This window comes from Chlamydomonas reinhardtii, chromosome 6 (assembly GCF_000002595.2).
Source record: "Chlamydomonas reinhardtii strain CC-503 cw92 mt+ chromosome 6, whole genome shotgun sequence".
Lineage (NCBI taxonomy): Eukaryota > Viridiplantae > Chlorophyta > Chlorophyceae > Chlamydomonadales > Chlamydomonadaceae > Chlamydomonas > Chlamydomonas reinhardtii.
The window spans coordinates 5,654,865-5,675,171 of NC_057009.1; the positions used below are offsets into that span (position 1 = coordinate 5,654,865).

General features: G+C 63.0%; 4 protein-coding genes across 4 annotated transcripts; 1 reads left to right on the forward strand and 3 right to left on the reverse strand.

Annotated features, from left to right (window-relative positions):
• Positions 1–295: 295 nt before the first annotated feature.
• Positions 296–4,701, reverse strand: CHLRE_06g286200v5 (uncharacterized protein). The gene is made up of 6 exons (XM_001695435.2): positions 4,318–4,701; positions 3,381–3,786; positions 3,074–3,178; positions 2,522–2,860; positions 2,001–2,174; positions 296–1,749 (listed from the first exon to the last, which is right to left on the reverse strand). Exons 1-6 carry the CDS (start codon positions 4,386–4,388, stop codon positions 1,249–1,251), a joined length of 1,596 nt encoding a protein of 531 aa, XP_001695487.2. The 5' UTR covers positions 4,389–4,701; the 3' UTR covers positions 296–1,248.
• A 780-nt stretch (positions 4,702–5,481) lies between these two features.
• On the forward strand, positions 5,482–9,104 carry CHLRE_06g286250v5 (uncharacterized protein). The gene is made up of 8 exons (XM_001695308.2): positions 5,482–5,718; positions 5,945–6,085; positions 6,268–6,305; positions 6,479–6,545; positions 7,153–7,235; positions 7,538–7,681; positions 7,923–8,121; positions 8,311–9,104. Exons 1-8 carry the CDS (start codon positions 5,688–5,690, stop codon positions 8,532–8,534), a joined length of 927 nt encoding a protein of 308 aa, XP_001695360.2. The 5' UTR covers positions 5,482–5,687; the 3' UTR covers positions 8,535–9,104.
• Position 9,105: 1 nt separating this feature from the next.
• Positions 9,106–13,565, reverse strand: CHLRE_06g286300v5 (uncharacterized protein). Its single transcript, XM_001695436.3, has 11 exons — positions 13,338–13,565; positions 12,811–13,065; positions 12,576–12,609; positions 12,166–12,313; positions 11,823–11,973; positions 11,388–11,517; positions 11,013–11,162; positions 10,664–10,883; positions 10,348–10,542; positions 10,048–10,232; positions 9,106–9,787 (listed from the first exon to the last, which is right to left on the reverse strand). Exons 1-11 carry the CDS (start codon positions 13,426–13,428, stop codon positions 9,643–9,645), a joined length of 1,704 nt encoding a protein of 567 aa, XP_001695488.2. The 5' UTR covers positions 13,429–13,565; the 3' UTR covers positions 9,106–9,642.
• A 163-nt stretch (positions 13,566–13,728) lies between these two features.
• Positions 13,729–20,256, reverse strand: CHLRE_06g286350v5 (uncharacterized protein). The gene is made up of 10 exons (XM_043063350.1): positions 19,946–20,256; positions 19,478–19,787; positions 19,148–19,268; positions 18,642–18,851; positions 18,079–18,173; positions 17,727–17,876; positions 17,331–17,508; positions 16,990–17,184; positions 16,664–16,848; positions 13,729–16,359 (listed from the first exon to the last, which is right to left on the reverse strand). Exons 1-10 carry the CDS (start codon positions 20,055–20,057, stop codon positions 16,209–16,211), a joined length of 1,707 nt encoding a protein of 568 aa, XP_042924056.1. The 5' UTR covers positions 20,058–20,256; the 3' UTR covers positions 13,729–16,208.
• Positions 20,257–20,307: the final 51 nt, after the last annotated feature.

Sequence of the window (20,307 nt, forward strand, 5' to 3'; positions counted from 1 at the left end):
ACACTGTCCAATCGTCACACTGCAGAGAGTTGAGCGCGGGGTGGGCTGGGTCGAGGGGATTTCGATGGATAGGATAGGATAGGATCCCGCGTGTGACCGAAGTCTCAGAAGAGGACCGCTGATGGCACAGCGTGATAGTGCTCGTCACACGAAGAGTCGATTGGCGCCACTTTGGTATTAAATGGAGGGGATTTTAACCCCTAAACAACAAGGTTTTGTCCGTGTGTGTGTGTGGGGGGGGGTCGGTCGTCCCCTCAAGTGGGGGCCCGGGAGATTTCGGGGCATGGGGTCTGGCACTTTGTTTCCTTACCCCCCCCCTGACTGAACTGCAGCTGTGCACAGTGCATGACTGCGGAGTGCTGTCGAAATGCGAACGCGAATGTGCGCGACACGAAGAGAAGTCGGGGTGCCAAGCCAGCGGTGTGCTGCTGTTGGCGCTCAGTCCGACCAGCATCAAGGGATTCACTTGGGATGTCAATCCCAAGCTACTTCACGCCCAATCAAGCGCCCTATCAGCCTACCAACCGCCATCACAGTACCGGCATCTCATCCTTCGTCCTGTATGGCGCCTTGGCGTCTGACTGCCTGGCCAGGCGCCCGGGGCGTGAGGACCGCAATGGTGCATCACAGCATCAGTGAACGTCAACCAGGCATCACAGTGACAGCAGCAACATGGTGACATTGCGTTCACAACAGCATCGTCAATTCGTCGCGTGCCCTAGCCCTGAAGTAACATACGGTACGTGTGCATTGGGATTGACCTGCATCCTGCCGGGACCCGCACCTGCCCTGTAACCCCAAATGTGCAGAGGTGAAATGAAATACCCCAGCATTACGGTACTGCTGCCACTCATGGGATCCCAAAGGCATTCATAAATGCAGTTAGTTTCGGGAGTTTTTAAATCTGACGCGTCAGTTGATACCCTCTGCCCTTGACACCCAAACACTCTTCAAAACTCATCACGAAACTGCGCTCCAACCTGCCTTTCCAAACTCAAAGCATCACCTGGTATCATAATCAAAGGTGCAAAGATGCCTGAGGCTTGTGCGTGCTGCAGAGCAGACATCACATACGTAACGCAGGCATTATTCCCTGCATCTCGACCGTCAGGCCCAGAGCCGCGTGTGCGCGCTTGCCGCTTGCTCACCGGTAGAACGCGTTCGCCATCTGCACATCCTCCATCCTCCACACACATAACCACACCCGCCTAAGTACGTGTCTGCCTATCCTACCGCAGCACTCACTGTCTACTGGGGCCGCGGCGATGGCACTCGCCGCTCCTGAACCTCGCTCGCCTCCGCAAGCACTGTCTCCACAAGGACCGCACTCCGCACCACAGCTTCATGGTCCCTCGCAGGCGCTCCCAGCGAGAGCGGCTTCACCAGCAGCGCCTCGCCCGCCCGCGTGTGCAGCCCTCCGTCACTGCTGGCACTGGCGCTAGCACTCATCAACGACAGGCCCACACCAGGGGCCAGGGCCGCGTCCGCTTCGCTGCAGCAGTCGCCATCGGAGCCCTCGTCTGCTGGGTGGCTACCATCCGGGGTGCCTGATGGTGGGCCGCGCCCGTCACCCGGCAAGCAGCTGCAGCCATCCCCTCTCCTCCGCTTGGCAGTAGGTGTGGCAGTTCCGCTGCCGCCGCCAAGGGCCACGGACAGTACGCCCGCTGCCACCAGGGCCGAGCCAAGCACGCTGAGTACCGAGGGGCGCGTGTGCAGCACGGTCACATCCAGGATAAAGCTGAAGAGCACCTGTGAGCAGCAGGCAGGGAGGGAAGCGGTCGTACACGTGTCAGCGCCTAAGACACCACCACGACCACCCCCACGCTACTCGCGCCCGCTTCTACCTCCAAACACCTGCTGTACTGCCCATTCAGAGCTACTGTCTCCGAAACACATGCCAGTTCCCTCCTGCCCCATCCCTTCCATCCCCTGCTGCCGCCTTTCGTCCCATCCCTACCCTCGCACTCGGCCCTTGCCCTCCTCCCCCGCTTAATCATCACCTGCAGCACGTTGATGGCGGCGCCGCGCCCCGCGCTCTCCAGCTGGAAGCCGCGGTTGAGGCACAGCTGCGCCACCAGCTGGGTTGCGCCCACGCCGCACAGCAGCGCTGCCGCCCGCGGCGTTGGCAGCACGGCGGGCAGGGGCACCGCTGCCGCTAGAGGGACGCCGGTCACCTGGGGACAGGCAGCAAGTTGGCGGGGTGTGTGGAGCTTTCATGTGTCCGTTCTGAATGCTGCCGGCACGCACGCCACCAAGGCAGGCACAAGAGAGTCGCACCGCAGCGCCGCTCACTTCCTCACCTACCTAGTTTCCCGACCTTTGCCTTGCGTTATGGCCCGCGCGTGTACATCGCATCATCGCGTGCCTCCTGCGCTAGATGCTTGCATGCCTCCCATTCCCACTCCCGCTCCGACTCCCAATCCCACGCCCAGGCCCAGGCCCGCGCCAGCAAGGCTTAGCCACAGCACGACACGCCAATGCTCACAGGCCCCATCTCTACATACAGCACCCGCCCACTCACCACAGCCAGGACGCCGTTGTACCACCAGGTGAGGACCGCCGGGTGCTGGTGCCCCCGCAGCATTACCGCAGCCACGAAGCCCGACGCATTCGCCACGGCCGCCGCCAGCGCCAGCATCGCTCCCAGCGCCGGGCCGCCCATGGCTCCTGCTACCGCAGCCCCCGCCTGCGTCAGCAACTGCGGGGGCTGCGCAGAGCTACGCATGGACTGCCTCAGCGCCACAAAGAAGGGTACGTCAGCAGCGGCGGCGGCCGCCAGTGTGCCAGCTGCGCCTCCGTCGTGAGTGCCGCTGCCGCCGCCCCGCGGCAGGAAGGGCAGGCGCTTGAAGATGAAGGGCGGCTGCGCAGGTGTGGCGACAGCAGCCCGAGGCGGTGTGCAGGCAAGGTGGCGCGGGTAAGCAAGGCTCTTGTTGGACGGGGCGTGATCCCGGAGCTGTGCACAGCGGGTCAGCGGCAGGGCTCGGTAGCGCGGCGGTAGGCGCCTACCTAGCTGCTGATGGTACAAACACGTACGCACACGCCGTGTGCTTGTTCAACACACACGCGCACCCACCTGGGTGACGCACGTGGCACCCAGCAGCGTCAGCAGTGTGGCGGCCGCGCCCCTGCAGCCGGGGGCGTGGCCCAGCAGCACCCAGTCCAGCAGCAGCGCAACCACCTGCGCGATGGGAAGCGTGAAAGGGGGGCGGCTCGGTGTGAGTTCTCGGCGGTACTGGGTTGAGGCTTGAATGAAGGGCAGTAGACAAACGGAAAGAGGTCAATGCATGGGCCATAGCAAAGGTCCTGCAACAAATGACCTCTTGCAGCGCTGCCAATCTGCCATGCTTGCCGTGCGCCGCCGCCGTGTTGCTACGACTCACCGGAGACGTGAAGAATAACGTGACGGCATCTTTGAGTGACAGCATCTCTAAAGCTAGGTAGAAGCACGTGGTGGCGACGGAACCGCACACAGCGCGTGTAAGCGTCAGACCCATCACGCGCGCTGTGGATGGGTGCCGCTGCTGTGTTGAGGGCTGACGGCCCGCCGCCACGACGCAGGCGCTGCCAAGGCCCTTGCCAGCTGCCTCCACATCGCCACATGTTGCCGGCAGGAGCAGGGGCTCCCGCTGCCCATCCGCAGGGGCTGGGGGCGGGAGCCGCACGAGCGGCAGCCGCTGCTGGCAAAGGATGGCCGACAGAGCCAGGAAGCACATCACTGCCGAGCTGGAAACCGTCTCGAAGGGCGGGAGGTCGCTGCCAATCCATTTGACGCACAGTGCCGTCATGCTGCGGAAAGAAGGTCGAGGCGACATTGCCACACGGGTGTGAGCCAGGCACCCAGGGCAGGCGGGTACGATGGCGGCCTAAGGCGCAGCCAGCCGGAATGTGGAGGCCAGGAGCCTGGCCAAGTGCCACAGCGCATTGGTGGTAGGGATGCGGCCGCTGGCGTGCGTGTCAATGGAAGGTCAGGTCTCCCGCCTCCATGCCAACTACTGGCGTCATGCTATGCCCGTGTGGGGGCTAGGGAAGTGGTCGGTGTTGCCAAATAGAATAGGTTGAGAAGCGTCCGCTTGCCAGCTGTTCGGGGGATACCGAAGCTTTGTGTGTCTGTGACCCCTGGTCGTGTCGCCCCCGCCCGGACCGTGTCGCCGCCGAGACGATGAGGCCAACAAAAAGGGCCCGCTTGCCAGCTGTTCGGCCCATGCCAAAGCCTTCAGCGTCTTCGACCCCTGGACCTGTCGCCCCACGCTGTCGCCCCCGCCCGGAGACGATGAGGCCAACCGGAGGTGGGGCTCGAATCGTCCCGGACCCGTTCACCTGAATGACAGCGATGCGGTTGCTATAACCAGCCATCCGCAGCTCCAGTACTTATGAAGAAGCCGCGGCATGGCCTCAACTTTCGGTGCCACTTTGCACACAAGCTCCGCGCTCCACCTACGCTGCTTGAGCGCTTGAATCTATGCTCTGTATGCTCATGCTGGCGCCATGTCGACAGCAGGTTGTTGATTGTACGTGGAAGAAGTAGACGAACGGCCGAATGACAGCTGCGACGATAGACGTCCGCTTATCTTGTATGTATTTGTATAAGTGCTGAGAAAGCAAGCGTGCTTGGATGACGAACTGCGAAACGAGGAACTGCGTGATTGACCCTGCACACGGTATTCACGACCACCGAGAACGTCCGCAGCGCTTAGCCTTGGAGCTACCTTCAGCAGTTTAGTATATAATCTAATCATCCCAATTGGCACTGCACGTGGTGGCCAGCGAAATGCTGCCAGCGAACTGGTTGATGCTTGCAGGACTCTTTGTCTCCCCGCGGGGCATCCGTGCATTTCTCTGTTTCAAGTAACACATCACACAGACACCAGGCTAGCTGTACAGGTTATGTCTCTTTGTAGACGCCTACACGGGACTCCTAGGGACTTGACCTTGAGGGCCATTGACATGGTCCTTGGCGTCAGAGTATGTCGGGTGCTGACACAGGGCGAGGTCACGCGGTGGCCGAATGATGAATGAATGTGTATCCGCTGCACGGGAGGTCTGAGGGGGCTGAAGCACTGGGACAACAGTGTGTCGTGGTGAACAACAGAATCCTGGATTCGGTGGCGGGGAAGTGCGCCCCCCATGGTAGCCAACAAGTCTGCACGGCATACAGCGCCTGTGAGTAAATACATTCACGTCGAAACCGGCGCGCTTGGGGTTATTGTCCGTCGCACAACATTGCCTGAAATGCCGTCAAGGCCGCGATCGGGCCGCCACTACGCCCGCCGCGCCTTGGACCTCCTTGGGACCAAAAAGTAAAAACTAAATTCACGTGACTTACGCCCACGGTACTTCCGCCGAGCCCCGTGTGCATGTCCAGCTTGGAGGAAGGCGGGGCGACGCGATGGGGGTGGGGGGAGCCAGGGTTTGTCGTGGTGGGTGCATGACGACTAAGAAACTCGGCACTCGCGACCAAACGTCAGGTAACCTCTTTAATAAACTTCGCAGACTTCCATACTTACATCATGGAGTCTCACGCCGGCCCTTCTCCTGAGTTTTCTTTCGCGGTGGTGCCGCAAGGCAAGGGCAAGACATTGCTGCATAAGCCCACGGCGATTACCTCTGTAGTGCTGTGCGAGAGCAACACTAGGAGAGGATCTAGGAGCCGTAAGGCCGCGCGGCCAGCTCCTTTTGCAAGCTGCACAATGAGCCTCAACGCCAACGCTGCGCCCTCTGGTCAGTGGCCCATTGCGTTCGTCAAAGGGAACTGTAATTCATTAGTCTGGCGGAATTTGCATGCGAGCCGACATCTCGATCTGGGTCGGCAGGGTCTGCAACGCCCAGCATACTGATGCTGGCCTCAGTGCTCCCGTAACGGCCGTGCACGCTGGGCAGTTTCAGAGTTATGTAAGCCGAATACTCAAACGCGTGACTGATGGGACTTGCCTGCCTCTCGCACCAGGCCCCGCCAAGGTGCCGCTGTTCATGTTGGCGTCGGCTGCGGAGACGTCTGCCTCCGCCCCGCCGCCTGGCACGCCCATGTGGCGCCTTGCGGCGGCCAACCTGGCGGCTGGCGCCACCGCCGGCTGCGCCGTGGAGCTGGGTGGGTTGGCGTGGTTGTCGGGCGGGGAGCATAAGAAGGTTGACTGCAATGGCCTGCGTCACGTCAGTCAGAACCCTCGCAGCCCCCTGACCGCGCAGCGCGTGCCCCAACCCAAGCCGACTTACCTGACAACCGCCCACCCCGTTCCAACTCGCCCCATCACCCCATGTACTGTACAACAGCTCTCTACCCCATCGACACCATCAAGACGCGCCTGCAGGTGCGTGGGTCACTCGGCTCGATATCCCACTGTGTGCTGCGTGCACCACTGCCCAGTCAGGCCAGCGCGATGCCCCGGACAACGCACGCGGTACGCCGCTGTACTCGTGATGCACGTGCACCCGGAACCCTTTACCAAGTGTCATGCAACTGTCACGTCGAACCTACCCGCAGGCGATGATTGGCGGCGGCGGCCTGAAGGCACTGCTGCAGTCGGGCGGTGGCAAGGGGCTGTACGCGGGTGAGCAGGCGGCGGCGGCGGCGTGGACGTGAGGGGTAGCAAGGGCGGGCGTGGTGGTGCGGCTGGCGCTGGAGCGGTGGCTCTGGGGTCAACTTTGAACCAATCCGTGAGGTAACAGTCGCGCTGCAAGGAGAAACTGCAGCCGCATATGCGAGCTGTGGTGGCTCTGGGGGAGGTAGGCCGCCAACAACGTAGGGGCCCGGGGCCTGCGTGCCAATGGCCGGAGTGTAGGAATGCAGGGGTGCAAGACTACTGCGGGGTCGAGCGGCACTCGTACGGCATGGTGCCGCTGCGGGTCCACGCAGTGCCCTGGAGAGGGGCTGGGATGCGAGGAAGGCCGCAGCGAATGGCACATGGGGCCCAGTTGTCCAGGCAGGCATCCCGACGGCAGCGCAGCCATTTGCGCGGGGCGGCCCGGGTTTACGCGGGGCGGCCCGGGTTTACGCACTTGGTGCCCAGCTCAAGGGGGATGCAGGTGTTTCCCTGGGCGTAGTGAATGCACCTCCACCATCGCTCTGCCATTCTTCCCGCACCTACGCTTGCCCCTGCCTCGCCGCCACCGCCACCTCACCGGCCTTGCCTCCGGCCCCTCCGGCCCTCTGTCCAGGCGTGTGGGGCAACCTGGCGGGAGTGGCGCCCGCCTCGGCTATCTTCATGGCCTTCTACGAGCCCACCAAGCAGGCCGTGCAGGTGGGAGGGGGCCCGGGGTGGGGGTGGGCGTGGGCGTGTGGGTTAGTGCAAACAACGCCTAGCCCAGGGGTGAGCGCGGAAGGCAGCAGGCTTGCAAGGGTGCTCTGGAGGGGAGCAGCCGGTCTGGGGCATGGCAGGTGCGGATTAGAGGCACTTACCACCTCGCATCACTCACTCCAGCCACTCGCACCACTCACTCCAGCCACGCGCCAACGCCCGGATCCGCGTCCCTGACACGCCCTGCTGACACGCGCCGCTGACACGCCCCGCCGCTGCTCGTGCCGCCCTCTCCGGGCCTGCAGGCTGAGGTGTCTGCTGACAAGCAGTACCTGGGCCCGGTGGTGGCGGGTATGGTGGCGGGCACCGCCTCCTCGCTCATCCGTGTGCCCACCGAGGTGGTCAAGCAGCGGCTGCAGACCGGCGAGTTCAAGGGGGCCATCACCGCGGTGCGTGCCGGGGAGAAGGGAGGGGGGAGGTGGGAGAGGGGAGGGGGTTGTAAATGCCAGCCCAAACTAAACCGAACCAACGAAAACGGGGTGTCCACCATCCCATGAGATAAACAGGGGCAACAATTGAGTAGAGGATGTAGTCGCGGCAGGCAGACGTGTCAAGTGCCTGTGCATGCGCTGGCGCTCCCGCTTCTATACAGCCCTCAATACCTCCCACCCTCATGCCGCGCACCCGCAGATCCGCACCATCCTGGGTCGCGAGGGCCTCCGCGGCATGTACGCCGGCTACGGCGCCTTCATGCTGCGCGACCTGCCCTTTGACGCCATCGAGTTCGTGGCGTACGAGCAGATCAAGAAGGCGTACGGCGCCAGTGTGGGCCGCGAGCTCAACCCCGGCGAGACGTCGCTCATCGGCGCCTTCGCGGGCGGCTTCACGGGTGCGTGCGCGTGGAGGAGCGTGCGGGCGTGGGTGACGGAAGCGCGAGGGGAGTGGGAGGGGAGGAGGTTGCAGGTGGATATAATGTGGTAAGCGGTGGGGTTGGGGTGCGGATGGCTTCCCCACATCCACGTGCTTGTAACCCCCGACGTTGACCCCATTTCACGTGTCCTTGTCCAAACACACACAGGCGTCATCACCACGCCTCTGGATGTGCTCAAGACGCGGCTGATGACGCAGGGCGCCAGCGGCCGCTACAAGAACCTGTTCGACGCCACCGTCACCATCGCACGCACCGAGGGCATGGGAGCCTTCATGTCGGGCTGGCAGCCGCGCCTGATCTGGATCTCGTTGGGAGGCTTTGTGTTCTTCCCCGTGCTGGAGGCAGCCAAGAAGTTCTATGCGCCGAAGTAGAAGGCGCTAAGGGCTAAGGGCTAAGGCTTGGAAGGCGTTCGCGGGATGAAAGTTTGTGAAACGCATGGAGAGCGTGTGCGTGTGATTGTTTCGACGTCTGCTGTGAACGAAGTGAGTGGCTTGGTGGAAGGCAGGTGTTTTCTGTGGGAAGGGGCGCTCGGACTCGGAGGCCGTTTGATGCGGCTTGATTTTGCGGCGTGCGGCTTGTGTGCGCTAGGGCGCGGGTTATGGGGATTTCTCGATGCGGCATGGATGTTGCTTGACCATGACTCTATGAGACAGGACTGGACTGAAATTCGACACGTGTGTTCGAGTGTTTGTTTGTGGCTTTGGCGTAGTACGGCCGAGCCTGGCTTGGTAATGACCGGCCGGATGCACCGGAGACGAGTTTGGGGTGTGTGTCTGTGGGGGGTGCTGGGCGCAGCGGAGAAGAACACCTGGGGAGGGGGTGCGGGGACATTGCTATCTGCAACAGTGCCACGTTGCCGGGTGCGCCCGGGTGCGTACACCAAATCAGTAAATGCCCAAGGCCCCGGTTTGCCGCGGTCACGGCACATGTACAACTACATACGATTACACTCTTGCCCACACTGGTGTTCCTGTTATTGATGGCTCGGCCTGCAGTCAAAGTGCACGAACGCCGACACAGGGTTTCAGGACGTGCGGCCAACACTTTGCTTAGTTGCTTTCCTCCACGTACTGTGGCTCCCCTGCCTACCACCTCCTGGTCACCTGCCATCACCAGTGCCGGACCTCCTGTCATGGCACAACGGACAATATGCCGTGCGCTTGACACTGCCGTCCCACCATAGTCCCGTCAAAATTGTAAGTGCAAGCGCTTCACCCTGCCATCAAACATGAGTTACGGGCACAGGATACACGATGGCGCCGGGCCAGCCGGGCTCACGATACACTCAACCTCCTGGACGACACGCAGTCGTAGGGTGCGGACGCGACCGCGTTCATGCCCCCTCCCCAACATACACATCAGCACCCCTCAGCTGCTCGGCCCTCAGTAGGCCTTTGGTGCAACCAGCCTCAGCAGCACCTGCACCGACAGCCCTGACACCGCACATGCGCCACACATCGTGGCCCCGCATTGCCCGAATCACACGGCCGGGGCGGTTGCGGGCGCCTCGCCCACCGCGGCCTTGCGGAAGCTGAGCGTCTTGGTGGCGGAGCACAGGTACTTGGTGTCGGGGGTCAGGCCCGCCTCCTCGCACATGGAGCCCAGGTCGCAGGACAGGTAGTTCCTGCTAGGCCAAGGCCCAGGCAGGGAATGGAAGTGAGGGGCAGCCATGGGGGCAGCGTTTTAGAGTCTCAGATAAAACCGACACTCGTTCGGGAAGGGGGAAGGGACGAGACGGCGTGAGGAGCGCGTGCGCAGCAATTGCATGCCTGTTAACGGCCTGTGCCGGCCGTAACTTGGCTACGTGTGGGGCGGGCTGGCAATTAATGCCGGTGTCCCAGAGACTGGCCCCTACGCACGGCCGCCTTGCCAATGTGCACGCACCTGTAGTAGGGCTCGTTGAAATTGCCGAAGACGTCCAGGTTGCGTTCCAGTCCCGGCCTGTCTCCCAGCTGCACGCTGTCTGTGAGCACCAGCAGACCGCCCGGCCGCAGCACGCGCGCGAACTCGGACACGGCGCGGCGCCGCACCGCCTCGGGAAGCTCGTGGAACAGGTACACGCACACAACCTGACGAGGCAGGAGCGGGGGGGGGGGGGTCGGAGGGTGAGGGAGGCGCAGGAGCAGCGAACGCCAAAGGCCACGCAGTCATTGCTATCGGGCTCTTAGGGCTGCCACGACTCACGATGTCAAAGCTGTCGTCGGGCGCGGCGATGTCCTCCGCGGCAGTCTGCAGGAACTCCGTGCCGGTCTCGTCCACTCCGCCCAGGAACCGCCCGCGCGCACGCAAGCGCCGCCAGTAGCGCATGTTGTTGCGCGCGCGGGCGAGGTAGAAGGGGCTGAGGTCGGAGCACACCGTGCGCATGTCGGGGTACGCATCCTGGGGCGGGGATTATGGAAAGCTAATAACGACTGCAGCGGCACGATGCCAAACGGCCATGCATGGACCTGATTGCGGCTAAAAGACACGCCCTATCCGAAGTTTGGGCATCTTAGGTCACCTTGATGAAGGTGTGGAAGCGGCCGGTGCCTGCCGCCACCTCTAGCAGCCGAAGCTGCGCTGGGCTGCGCTCGCTGGCGCCCGAGGCCGATGAGGCGGGGCCCGAGCCCGACTCCGCCTCGCGCACGTAGTCGGCGATGGGCAGCAGGGTGGTGCGCTGCATGATGTCCTGCAGCCCTGAGAACAGCGCTTCAGTGGTGGTCTCATACACGAAGGCTGACCTGCACGTGGTGGGCGGTAGGCGGTAGGCAGCAGGGATTCTGTGGTTGTCGTTGGGAGTTTTGTAAGGCAAAGTTGGCCAAAAAGGGCCAAACTCGGGCCCTCCATGGCAACCACCGCAGCAAGCGCACCGTGCCGAGAACCATCCGTCCGTCTGAAAATGGAATGTCTTGTTGTAGTACTGCGGGTACAGCTTGCCGCCGTCCAGCCACACGGGCTCGGGCTGCTTAGCCAGCCGCCGCTGAGTGATTTTGACCCACTCGCCCACGTATGCCGCGGACCTGCACAAGAGGGACTAACATGTTGCGCGAGCATGCATTGCAAGGTGAATGGAGTGTGTGTGCAGGTGCTTCAGGGCTTGATGCAGGCATATGCAGGCATGCCGACTATGCCGTGCACACGATCAATGAACGAACCCACAACCGACCAGCTGTCGCCTACTGGTTTGTGCCGCTCAGCACGGGGCGCAGCACTAGTGTACTGACGTCGTCACACCCGCCACTCACGAGGCGGCCACGTAGGCTGGGTTGTACTGGCGGTGTCGGGGCGAGGTCATGTCCCAGGGCAGTGGGTAGTAGCCGGACCGGATGTTGTCGTAGTCTTGGTCCACCGCCTCAATGAAGTCACTCAGCCGGTCTGTGGCGAGTCAGCAGGCGATACATGTGAGGGGGGCACGGTATGCAGGCCCCTGTTGAGGGCACCCTGGCAGCCCCCAAGGCGATGATGCCATGCTGGTGGCACAAAGGCAACCACACAGAGCAGCGTGCTCGACATGAAATTGAACTACGGCTGCCCTACACGTCACCGCAACCGCAACCGCAACCGCAACCGCAACCGCAACCGCAACCCCAGCCGAGCCCGCGCTTGCGCCCGCGCCCGCACCCGCATCCGCACCCGCACCCGCACCCGTATCCGCACCCGCAACCCGCACCCGCACCCACATGCGAGCTCGGCCTCCGCCCCCTCCAACAACTTCTCAAATGGCGTCCGTGAGGTGCCGCCGCTGCTGCTGCCCCTTCCGCCGCCCGCCACCTGGCGTTGCAGCCGCTGCAGCCGCTCCACCAGGTCGTGTGCGGCGAAGCCCGCGAAGGCCTGCATGTATTGGAGTACAGCAAAACAGGCCGGACTCGCGACGCATGCACGCAACGCACACACACTCACATACACACACACGCACCTGTAATACCAGGTTGCAGAGGCGACCGCACATACGGTACCCTAGTTCATCAAACATTCACCCATATATGAGCCCGCCGCCCGGTTGCCACCGCATCACCCACCCACCAAGCCGTTGAAGCCCAGGTGTCGGACCAGGTGGTAGGCCCAGTGCGCGGCGCGCTTGGGGTCGGTCGCCGCCGCGCCGGCGCCACTGGCCGGCTGCAGCAGTCGCGGCAGCACGTCTGCAAGCCTCATGTTGGAGCCGGATAGGTCGCTGTGCGTGGGCGGGCAAATGGGGGCGGGGCAGCACGGGCGCAGCAGCAGGCGGGGTGTGAGGCCCGTACGGGCTGCGGCGGCACTGCAAGCAGAGGCATGGAAGACGCAGGGCACCCGCCGGCAACGGGCAACCGGTGCAGCGTGGGCGAGTTCTCGTGCGATGCCACCCAGCGACCCGGGCCTTCCAAACCATTCCCGGCTGTCCACGTGAGCTGTCGCGCACGTGGCACCGCCGCCCGTTGTTCCCGCGGAAGACTAACCTGGCCTTCTTGTTGTCCTTTGGATCGCTGATGGCTGTCAAAACACAAGAGCAAATAATGCGTTCATGTTACTATGTCGTATGCGGCGGGGGCAGCAAGCGGTGTCGGCCTGCCCGCACAGAGTGTGTAGTGTCGAGTGTGTGGTGTCGCCGTTGCGACATTCGCGAACTACGCACGCTTCAACGTAAGACTGCCTTCCATCCCCATGCTTCCAGCCAGCATCCATATACCATACCTGCAGTCATGAAGGTTTCACGAGTGCTCCAGCGCTCCACACTCGCGTCAAGTTTGAACCGCAGCCCGTCCAGCTCCGCTGGTGTGGGCCGCGCGGACGGGCCTGGCAGCGGCACCGCAGAGGAGGCGACCGCAGAGGAGGCGACCGCAGAGGAGGCGACCGGAGCGGAAGTGCTGGCAGCGGTGAAGGTGCGATTGGTTTTACAAGTAGGAGTTGCCTCGGGCGCTGTTGATGTCTCCGACTGGGGGTCGACGGCTGCGAGGAGGCCAAGGGGGAGGCAGCAAAACGGAGGAGCAGTGGCGCCGGGCCCGGGAAGCGGTGCAGTCGTCAGGGCCGGGCGTAACGCTCCGGGTGCCCTTCCCATACGGAATCGCTGCCCTTAGCGAGTAGCTTCCGTATCTCCGAGAACGTATCCAGTGTTCAAGCGGAAAACACATGCCAGCGAGGAACGCGGATGGGTGTTGCAGTCGCGGCTAAGAGGCCAGAAACTGATGCAAGGTTACTTAAGCTACGAAAGCGGTACCTACATTTAGCAACCATGGAGGCCCTGAGCCCGGGCACGGCCACTCGCGGCCAGCCATTGCCACGCAAATTCCGTGGCTGTCGCGACAGCTGCATACTGTTGTATTAATCCACTTTTGGTACACAACAAACGCGTACGAGAGGTTGCCGCTCAAGGTCTCTGTGCACTGGTGCAGGCGGGTATGGACAACAAATATGAGAAAACGGGCTATGCTAAACAGCAGGTGTTATACTGGCGCATGGCATACTTAGCCTCGAATATCCGAGATATTGGCGCAGCGTGGCAGCAACCCGCGCCAACCCGCGCCATGCGGTGGCCAGAGGTGGCACGCAGTGGCACGCCGTGGCGACCGGGGCCGCCGCCTCCAAACGCTATGTTGACGCTTAATATTCCAGATTTGATAAGGATTACAAAAAGTGCGCAGTGTAAGGCGAAGAGGGATCGCGACTGCCTGCAGACTGCAGAGCCGTGCAGAGTGACTCGGTGTGACGCGCGACGTCTTGTTCTTGCGCAAACTGGAGGCCCGGGTCGCGATGGACCTTAATATGCCAACAAATAAATAACAAGCGCACAACGTCCCATTGCGTCGGGCGCGACTGGCAGAGCCCTCGATGCGGTTCATCACTGCCAGAGTATTACCATCAACTCCCTTCAACATTGCTTCGATGCGGGCAGTCACACACACGGTCGATGCGGGGATCGGACCCACATGCTGGCGTGCCAGCAGCCACCAGGCTCGACCTGTGTCCTCGGGACGTACCCCTGCTGTACGCCACTGCATCGTCGCCAGCCTCGCCGCGGCACATGGGGGCGGGATCCATGCAGCGGCGCCCATACTTACCACGCTTGGCCGGCGCCAGTACATACTACCAGTACAGCTCGCCCGGTGCAGCCGCCGTTCAGCCCTCTAATCAGCCCGGCCCCAGCTAGGCAGCCACCCTGCTTCACTTGCTCGGCAGCTTTGCCCGGCATCGGCTACTGACATCCGCCACGCCGCTTCTTTCTTCTCCCGTTTCTTTCCGCTTGCCCACGCATATGCTCCATGGGCGCCCGCGGATGCCTGGCTCCGTTCCAGGTGGGTGCATTTTGTGGGTTTCGCGTTGTCGCGGCGAATGGCAGCAGCCTAGTTGCGAGCTGGAACGCGTCCGCCCCTGCAAGCGGCAGCAGTCTCCACGACACTCGGACTCCGTTTGGCGTGCCGAATGCGGAGCAGCGTGGAGCGCGCACCGGTGTCTCGTCTCGAAGGTAACAAGTAACCGCATTGCCGCTGACACTAACTTCTTTCGTGATGTTTATTGCTAGCCTGGAGCTCGCGACGGCGTCTTGCATTCGCATTCACTCGCAAGCACTTCGTTAACAGGGCGTATCAGGGATAATCGCCCCTGGGCCCCGGCAAGTTCACGCCGGTATCTGTTGCCCAGTGGCAGGGACCCACTCGAGGTTCCGCCCTCGAGCGTTTGGAACTGGCGAGCCTCCCGCTTGCGGGTGCAGCCTGAGCATTCACGCGGCCGCATGCACGCGATTGCAGCACTGCGCGGACGGGTCGTCGTCGTCTTACACCTTGGTTATTTGGTTCTGGAGAATTTGTTTCTTGGTTTGGCTTTTCAGCGGTTTCGGGTACATGCCGTGGACACGCACCGAGCTCGGCCAGCCCTCCGCCCGCCGCCCACTCAGCTGTCAGCACGGTTCCCCCACCCGGCCGGCCCCGCTGCACCGTGCGTGGGCCGGTCCCTGGACGGGTGTGGGGAACCGCACAGCGGTCCGCGCCCGTCCGTCTCAGCTGTCAGCTGTACGCCACTGCATCGTCGCCAGCCTCGCCGCGGCACATGGGGGCGGGATCCATGCAGCGGCGCCCATACTTACCACGCTTGGCCGGCGCCAGTACATACTACCAGTACAGCTCGCCCGGTGCAGCCGCCGTTCAGCCCTCTAATCAGCCCGGCCCCAGCTAGGCAGCCACCCTGCTTCACTTGCTCGGCAGCTTTGCCCGGCATCGGCTACTGACATCCGCCACGCCGCTTCTTTCTTCTCCCGTTTCTTTCCGCTTGCCCACGCATATGCTCCATGGGCGCCCGCGGATGCCTGGCTCCGTTCCAGGTGGGTGCATTTTGTGGGTTTCGCGTTGTCGCGGCGAATGGCAGCAGCCTAGTTGCGAGCTGGAACGCGTCCGCCCCTGCAAGCGGCAGCAGTCTCCACGACACTCGGACTCCGTTTGGCGTGCCGAATGCGGAGCAGCGTGGAGCGCGCACCGGTGTCTCGTCTCGAAGGTAACAAGTAACCGCATTGCCGCTGACACTAACTTCTTTCGTGATGTTTATTGCTAGCCTGGAGCTCGCGACGGCGTCTTGCATTCGCATTCACTCGCAAGCACTTCGTACCCCGTCCACCAACTCTGCCCACATTCTGACCCCACCACCCCGCAAGGCCGCCCCCTACCAACATGGATGGCCTCGTCAACAGGTATCAAAGAATACTGCATTGTTTTGCTCCGCACTTAACGTGTTTGTTCTGCATCCTTTATAAGCGGTATGTCATTGGCATACATACCAGCAGTGCTGACCACGCGTGCACATAGCGCCATAGCCCTTGTGCTTAGTATGCTGCGTACAACTGTGCACGTATGCACGTGCCTAAGCCACTCCATACATCACACACTGCCCTCCGTCACCCCACAACCGCAAATCAGGCGGGCAACAAACTCACTCTCCTTTCCTCGACGCCGCGGACTTGCAGACATGCATTTTGTCAAAACGGGCATTGTACCACGCAGCCGCACCGCTTGGCCCCTCTCCTCTCGCTCCCCTCATGTCCTCTCCGCTCCTTTCGTGTTGTCGCAGCTGGCGTCGAACATGACAAGTCTGCAAACCGCTCCCGCTCAGTTGTCGGCGGCCGGGGCGGTTGCGGGCGCCTCGCCCGGCACGGCCTTGCGGAAGCTGAGCGTCTTGGTGGCGGAGCACAGGTACTTGGTGTCGGGGGTCAGGCCCGCCTCCTCGCACATGGAGCCCAGGTCGCAGGCCACGTAGCTCCTGCAGGTGGACGTTGCGCGCACACACAGCACACACAGCACACACAGCGACGTAAACGTCAAGCCCCCAGCTCTTCGTGCGTCGCGACCGCAATCCAACGTCAGCGCAGTCCATTTGTCAGGATGTGCACAGATATGTCCATTTTGACTCCCGCTAGAACGGTATTGCACCTGTCGCAAGCCAGGCATGGTGCCGCGGCATTGGATAGATAGCACACGCCTCAACCCTCAAGACACACGTCAAACGCCTGATTGCTGTTGCCTGCAGTTGCCTATGCCTGCATTCAGCTGCTGCCTGCACACACCTGTAGTAGGGCTCGTTGAAGTTGCTGAACAGGCCGATGGTGTTGTCCCACGCCGGCCTGTCCCCCAGCTGCACGCTGTCTGTGAGCACCAGCAGACCGCCCGGCCGCAGCACGCGCGCGAACTCGGACACGGCGCGGCGCCGCACCGCCTCGGGAAGCTCGTGGAACAGGTACACGCACACAACCTGATGAGGCAGGAGCGGGACGCCAGGGGGGGGCGTCGGAGGGTGAGGGAGGCGCAGGAGCAGCGAACGCCAAGAGCCCTTGGAGTGAGCACAAACACAGAGCACAGGGCTTTCGGGGATACCAGAGCTGCCACGACTCACGATGTCAAAGCTCTCGTCGGGCGCGGCGATGTCCTCCGCGGCAGTCTGCAGGAATTCAGTGCCGGTCTCGTCCACTCCGCCCAGGAAGCGCCCGGGCGCACGCAGGCGCCGCCAGTAGCGCACGTTGTTGCGCGCGCGGGCCAGGTAGAAGGGGCTGAGGTCGGAGCACACCGTGCGCATGTCGGGGTACGCATCCTGGGGCGGGTCCCAAGGGTGAAGCGCTTACTTCCTCTCGAATGCGTCAGCGCACGCAAGCCGAAAGCGGGAGTTGCCCACACCAGGCTGAGTCGCGCAGCTATCTCCGGAAGTGCGGCAAGTAAGTTGCATGCGCCTCGACGTACCTTGATGAAGGTGTGGAAGCGGCCGGTGCCCGCCGCCACCTCGAGCAGTTTCAGGTCGGCGGGGCGGGCGCCGCTCTCCCGCACGTAGTCGGCGATGGGCAGCAGGCTGGTGCGCTGCATGGCGTCCTGCCGCCCGAAGAACAACACCTCCGTGCTGAACTCGTACACGTTGGCGGACCTGTGTGCAGCAGCGCGGCGCGTGCGCGTTGCGAGCGTGTGACGGGCGAAGCCGACCAAAAGGACAGCAAAGATGAGATGTGGCGCATGTGGCGCATGTGGCGACGTGTGTGCGGGTTGCGTATGTGGAAGTGCCCGGCCGAGCCCCGGATCTTGGATGTGCCCTAGTGCCCATCGACCATGGGGCGCTGTCATTTCAACAGCCAGCCAGCCACTCACTGTGCCGAGAACCAGCCGTCCGTCTGGAAATGGAAGGTGTTGGTGTAGTACTGCGGGTATAGTTTGCTGCCCTCCAGCCACAGCGGCTCGGGCTGACCGCGCACGCGGCGCCGCAGCGTCGCCACCGACTCCTGGATGAACTGTGCCGACCTGTGTGCGTGCCAGACACACACACACATATACATATGGCTGGCTCCTGCCTGCTGCCGGTCGCATTCAAACCCGCATTCAAACCCGTCCACCTGTTCCAGCTCGTGCCCCAAACGCCCGACCGCCCGACATGACCGCAGAGCAGCGCCCCCACCTGCCGCGCCCCCCCCCACCGCCCCCTCCACCACACACACATACACACCTGCCCAGAACGTTCAGCGGGTTGTACTGGCGGTGTCGAGGCGAGGTCATGTCCCAGGGCAGTGGGTAGTAGCCGGACCGGATGTTGTCGTAGTCCTGTGTGTGTGTGTGTGTGTGTGTGTGTGTGTGTGTGTGTGTGTGTGTGTGTGTGTGTGTGTGTGTGTGTGTGTGTGTGTGTGTGTGTGTGTGTGTGTGTGTTAAAAACCGAAACGAAAGCCCGCCCAACGGCGCGACGGAGTGCGTGTGTGTGCGTATGTGTGTGCGTATGTGTGTGTATGTGTGTGTGTGTATGTGTGTGTGTGTGTGTGTGTGCATGTGTGTGTGTGTGTGTGTGTATGGCCACCGGTCAGGCAACTGCACAGCTCTACTGGGCAGGGCAGGCCGCAGTCTCATGGCCAGTATGAGCGCCAGTGAACACGCCCAACGCACGCCTCCTTACCCCTGCTCAGCACCACCGCATTGTATCACCTCTCCTAGCTAGGCTGCCACGCCACCACCACTGACCCCACACCCATCCCCGACTCGGACCCGGCAACGTGCAACCCCTGCGGACGCCGCACCTACCTGCTGGAAGGTGGCGATGGCCTCCGCCGTGCGGTTGCCGAACTCCTTGCCGGCGTTGGCACTCAGCCGCGAGAACGGCGTCTCCTGCACCTTGGGCCCGCTGTCGCCCGCGCTGCCGCCGGCCGAGCCCAGGCCTGCCAGGCTCGCCAGACCAGACAGGCTGCTGGGTAGTGTCTCCGACAGGTGGTGCGCGAACACGCCCGCCGCCGCCTGCAGCCAGCAGGGCAGGCCACACGGACGGTGACGCATACGGTGGCAGCACGTCGGCCCGCGCCGCGCTGCCCCGGGCGTCTTCGACCAGCAGCCATGCAACAACACGGGACCACCGAACCCCACTGCCTACACGCCGACGCGCACCGCTCGACACGACGTGCCTTCCCGGCCCAGCTCCGAAAGACCCCGTGTCAGACCCGTCTCCTCCGCCTCCTGGCCCTCCTCCACCGCCCCCACCCCCGCACCCTCGCTAATCATGCCTGGAGCCTCCCCGCCCACCCGCCCGCCCGCACCTGGCTGACGAAGAAGCTCATGCGGGCGGTGTGGTATGCCCAGTAGGCCGCCGACTGCGGGTCAGACAGCACCCGGGCCTCCACCGCCCGCTCCACCAGCGTCTGAATGGGAGCCGTCATGCTGCGGGCAAGTAGGCGGCGTGGGTGCAGGAGTCCAGGGCAGGGTGGGAGGGAGCCCAGCATTCCGTGCCGTACTCCGGTCCAAGCGTCGTTGCAACCAACGGCCTCCACCAGGCGCCGCTGCCCAAGCAAACGCCCGCTCCAACCCTTCCGCCCTCTATCTCCAATCCGCGACCGCCCTGGCTCCTGCCTCGGCTGCCCTGTGCTGACCTGACTTCCGTCTGCGCCCACATGGTGTTGATCTGGGAGGAGAAGCCCTGCCAGAAGGCCACACTGGGGTGCAGCTTGAACTTCTGGGCGTCCAGATCAGCCACCTTGACCGGCTCGGGGCTGGGACCGCCACCGGGCTGGGCATCCGCGAAGGACAGGCCGTGGGTCGTGTCCGAGCCGGCGGGGCTGCCGTTGTCGTTGGTGCCGACGCTTGTATAGAAGACTGTGGTAGCGGGAGCCGCGGCAGCAGCGGCAGTGGAGCTGCTGGCCGCCTCCGTCACCTCCGCGTACACTACCTCGGTGGGAGACTCTACGGGGCAGGAGAGAGCATTGGAAGGGTTTGTGGACAATATCCGAGGAGGCCTGCGAGCTGACGGCCTCCGACCGCTCTAGAGCTCTAGGCCGGCGTGGCCGCAACAACCGCCACACCAACACCTCGCCAGAAAACGGCCGCAGTTTCAGACGTACCGCGGTCAAGCTGCACCGCGCGAGCCGCAATGCATCGGCGCCGTCCTCCAAGGAAGGCTGCTGCGCGACTGCCGGACGCGTGGCTCCTGAGGAGCCGAGTTGCACTCAGCATCGGTCGCTCTTTTAACCTGATGACACGCGCTAGTGCGTGCGCTACAGCTCACGTGGCCTTGCTGTGCCTGTGCGTTTTATAGCGCGGCGCTGATGTCAGGCAGTGACGCAGGCGCGATTCTACTCGGGTGGCACGCGTGAATCGACAGGCAAAGCGGTGCGAGTGAGCTAGTATGCTCTTGTAGCATCACTATAATTCGTGTGTGCTACACTGGGCTATCTGGGGCCCACGAATTGAGCTCATTCCGACC

What these genes read in the sequence shown, in the direction of transcription:
- CHLRE_06g286350v5 (XM_043063350.1), bottom strand. Translation starts at nt 20,057, where the DNA reads ATGCTGAGTGCAACTCGGCTCCTCAGGAGCCACGCGTCCGGCAGTCGC. An exon ending in CCATCGCCACCTTCCAGCAG is followed by an intron (nt 18,174 to 18,641) that starts GTAGGTGCGGCG and finishes ACACACACACAG; the next exon opens with GACTACGACAACATCCGGTC. An exon ending in GCTTCCACACCTTCATCAAG is followed by an intron (nt 17,185 to 17,330) that starts GTACGTCGAGGC and finishes GACCCGCCCCAG; the next exon opens with GATGCGTACCCCGACATGCG.
- CHLRE_06g286250v5 (XM_001695308.2), top strand. Translation starts at nt 5,688, where the DNA reads ATGAGCCTCAACGCCAACGCTGCGCCCTCTG. An exon ending in CGCCAACGCTGCGCCCTCTG is followed by an intron (nt 5,719 to 5,944) that starts GTCAGTGGCCCA and finishes CTCTCGCACCAG; the next exon opens with GCCCCGCCAAGGTGCCGCTG. An exon ending in CGGCTGCGCCGTGGAGCTGG is followed by an intron (nt 6,086 to 6,267) that starts GTGGGTTGGCGT and finishes ACTGTACAACAG; the next exon opens with CTCTCTACCCCATCGACACC.
- CHLRE_06g286300v5 (XM_001695436.3), bottom strand. Translation starts at nt 13,428, where the DNA reads ATGCAGCTGTCGCGACAGCCACGGAATTTGCGTGGCAATGGCTGGCCG. An exon ending in GGCGGAGGCCGAGCTCGCAT is followed by an intron (nt 11,518 to 11,822) that starts GTGGGTGCGGGT and finishes GACTCGCCACAG; the next exon opens with ACCGGCTGAGTGACTTCATT. An exon ending in GCTTCCACACCTTCATCAAG is followed by an intron (nt 10,543 to 10,663) that starts GTGACCTAAGAT and finishes TCCCCGCCCCAG; the next exon opens with GATGCGTACCCCGACATGCG.
- CHLRE_06g286200v5 (XM_001695435.2), bottom strand. Translation starts at nt 4,388, where the DNA reads ATGCCGCGGCTTCTTCATAAGTACTGGAGCTGCGGATGGCTGGTTATA. An exon ending in ACCGCATCGCTGTCATTCAG is followed by an intron (nt 3,787 to 4,317) that starts GTGAACGGGTCC and finishes TTCTTTCCGCAG; the next exon opens with CATGACGGCACTGTGCGTCA. An exon ending in ACAACGGCGTCCTGGCTGTG is followed by an intron (nt 2,175 to 2,521) that starts GTGAGTGGGCGG and finishes GCCTGTCCCCAG; the next exon opens with GTGACCGGCGTCCCTCTAGC.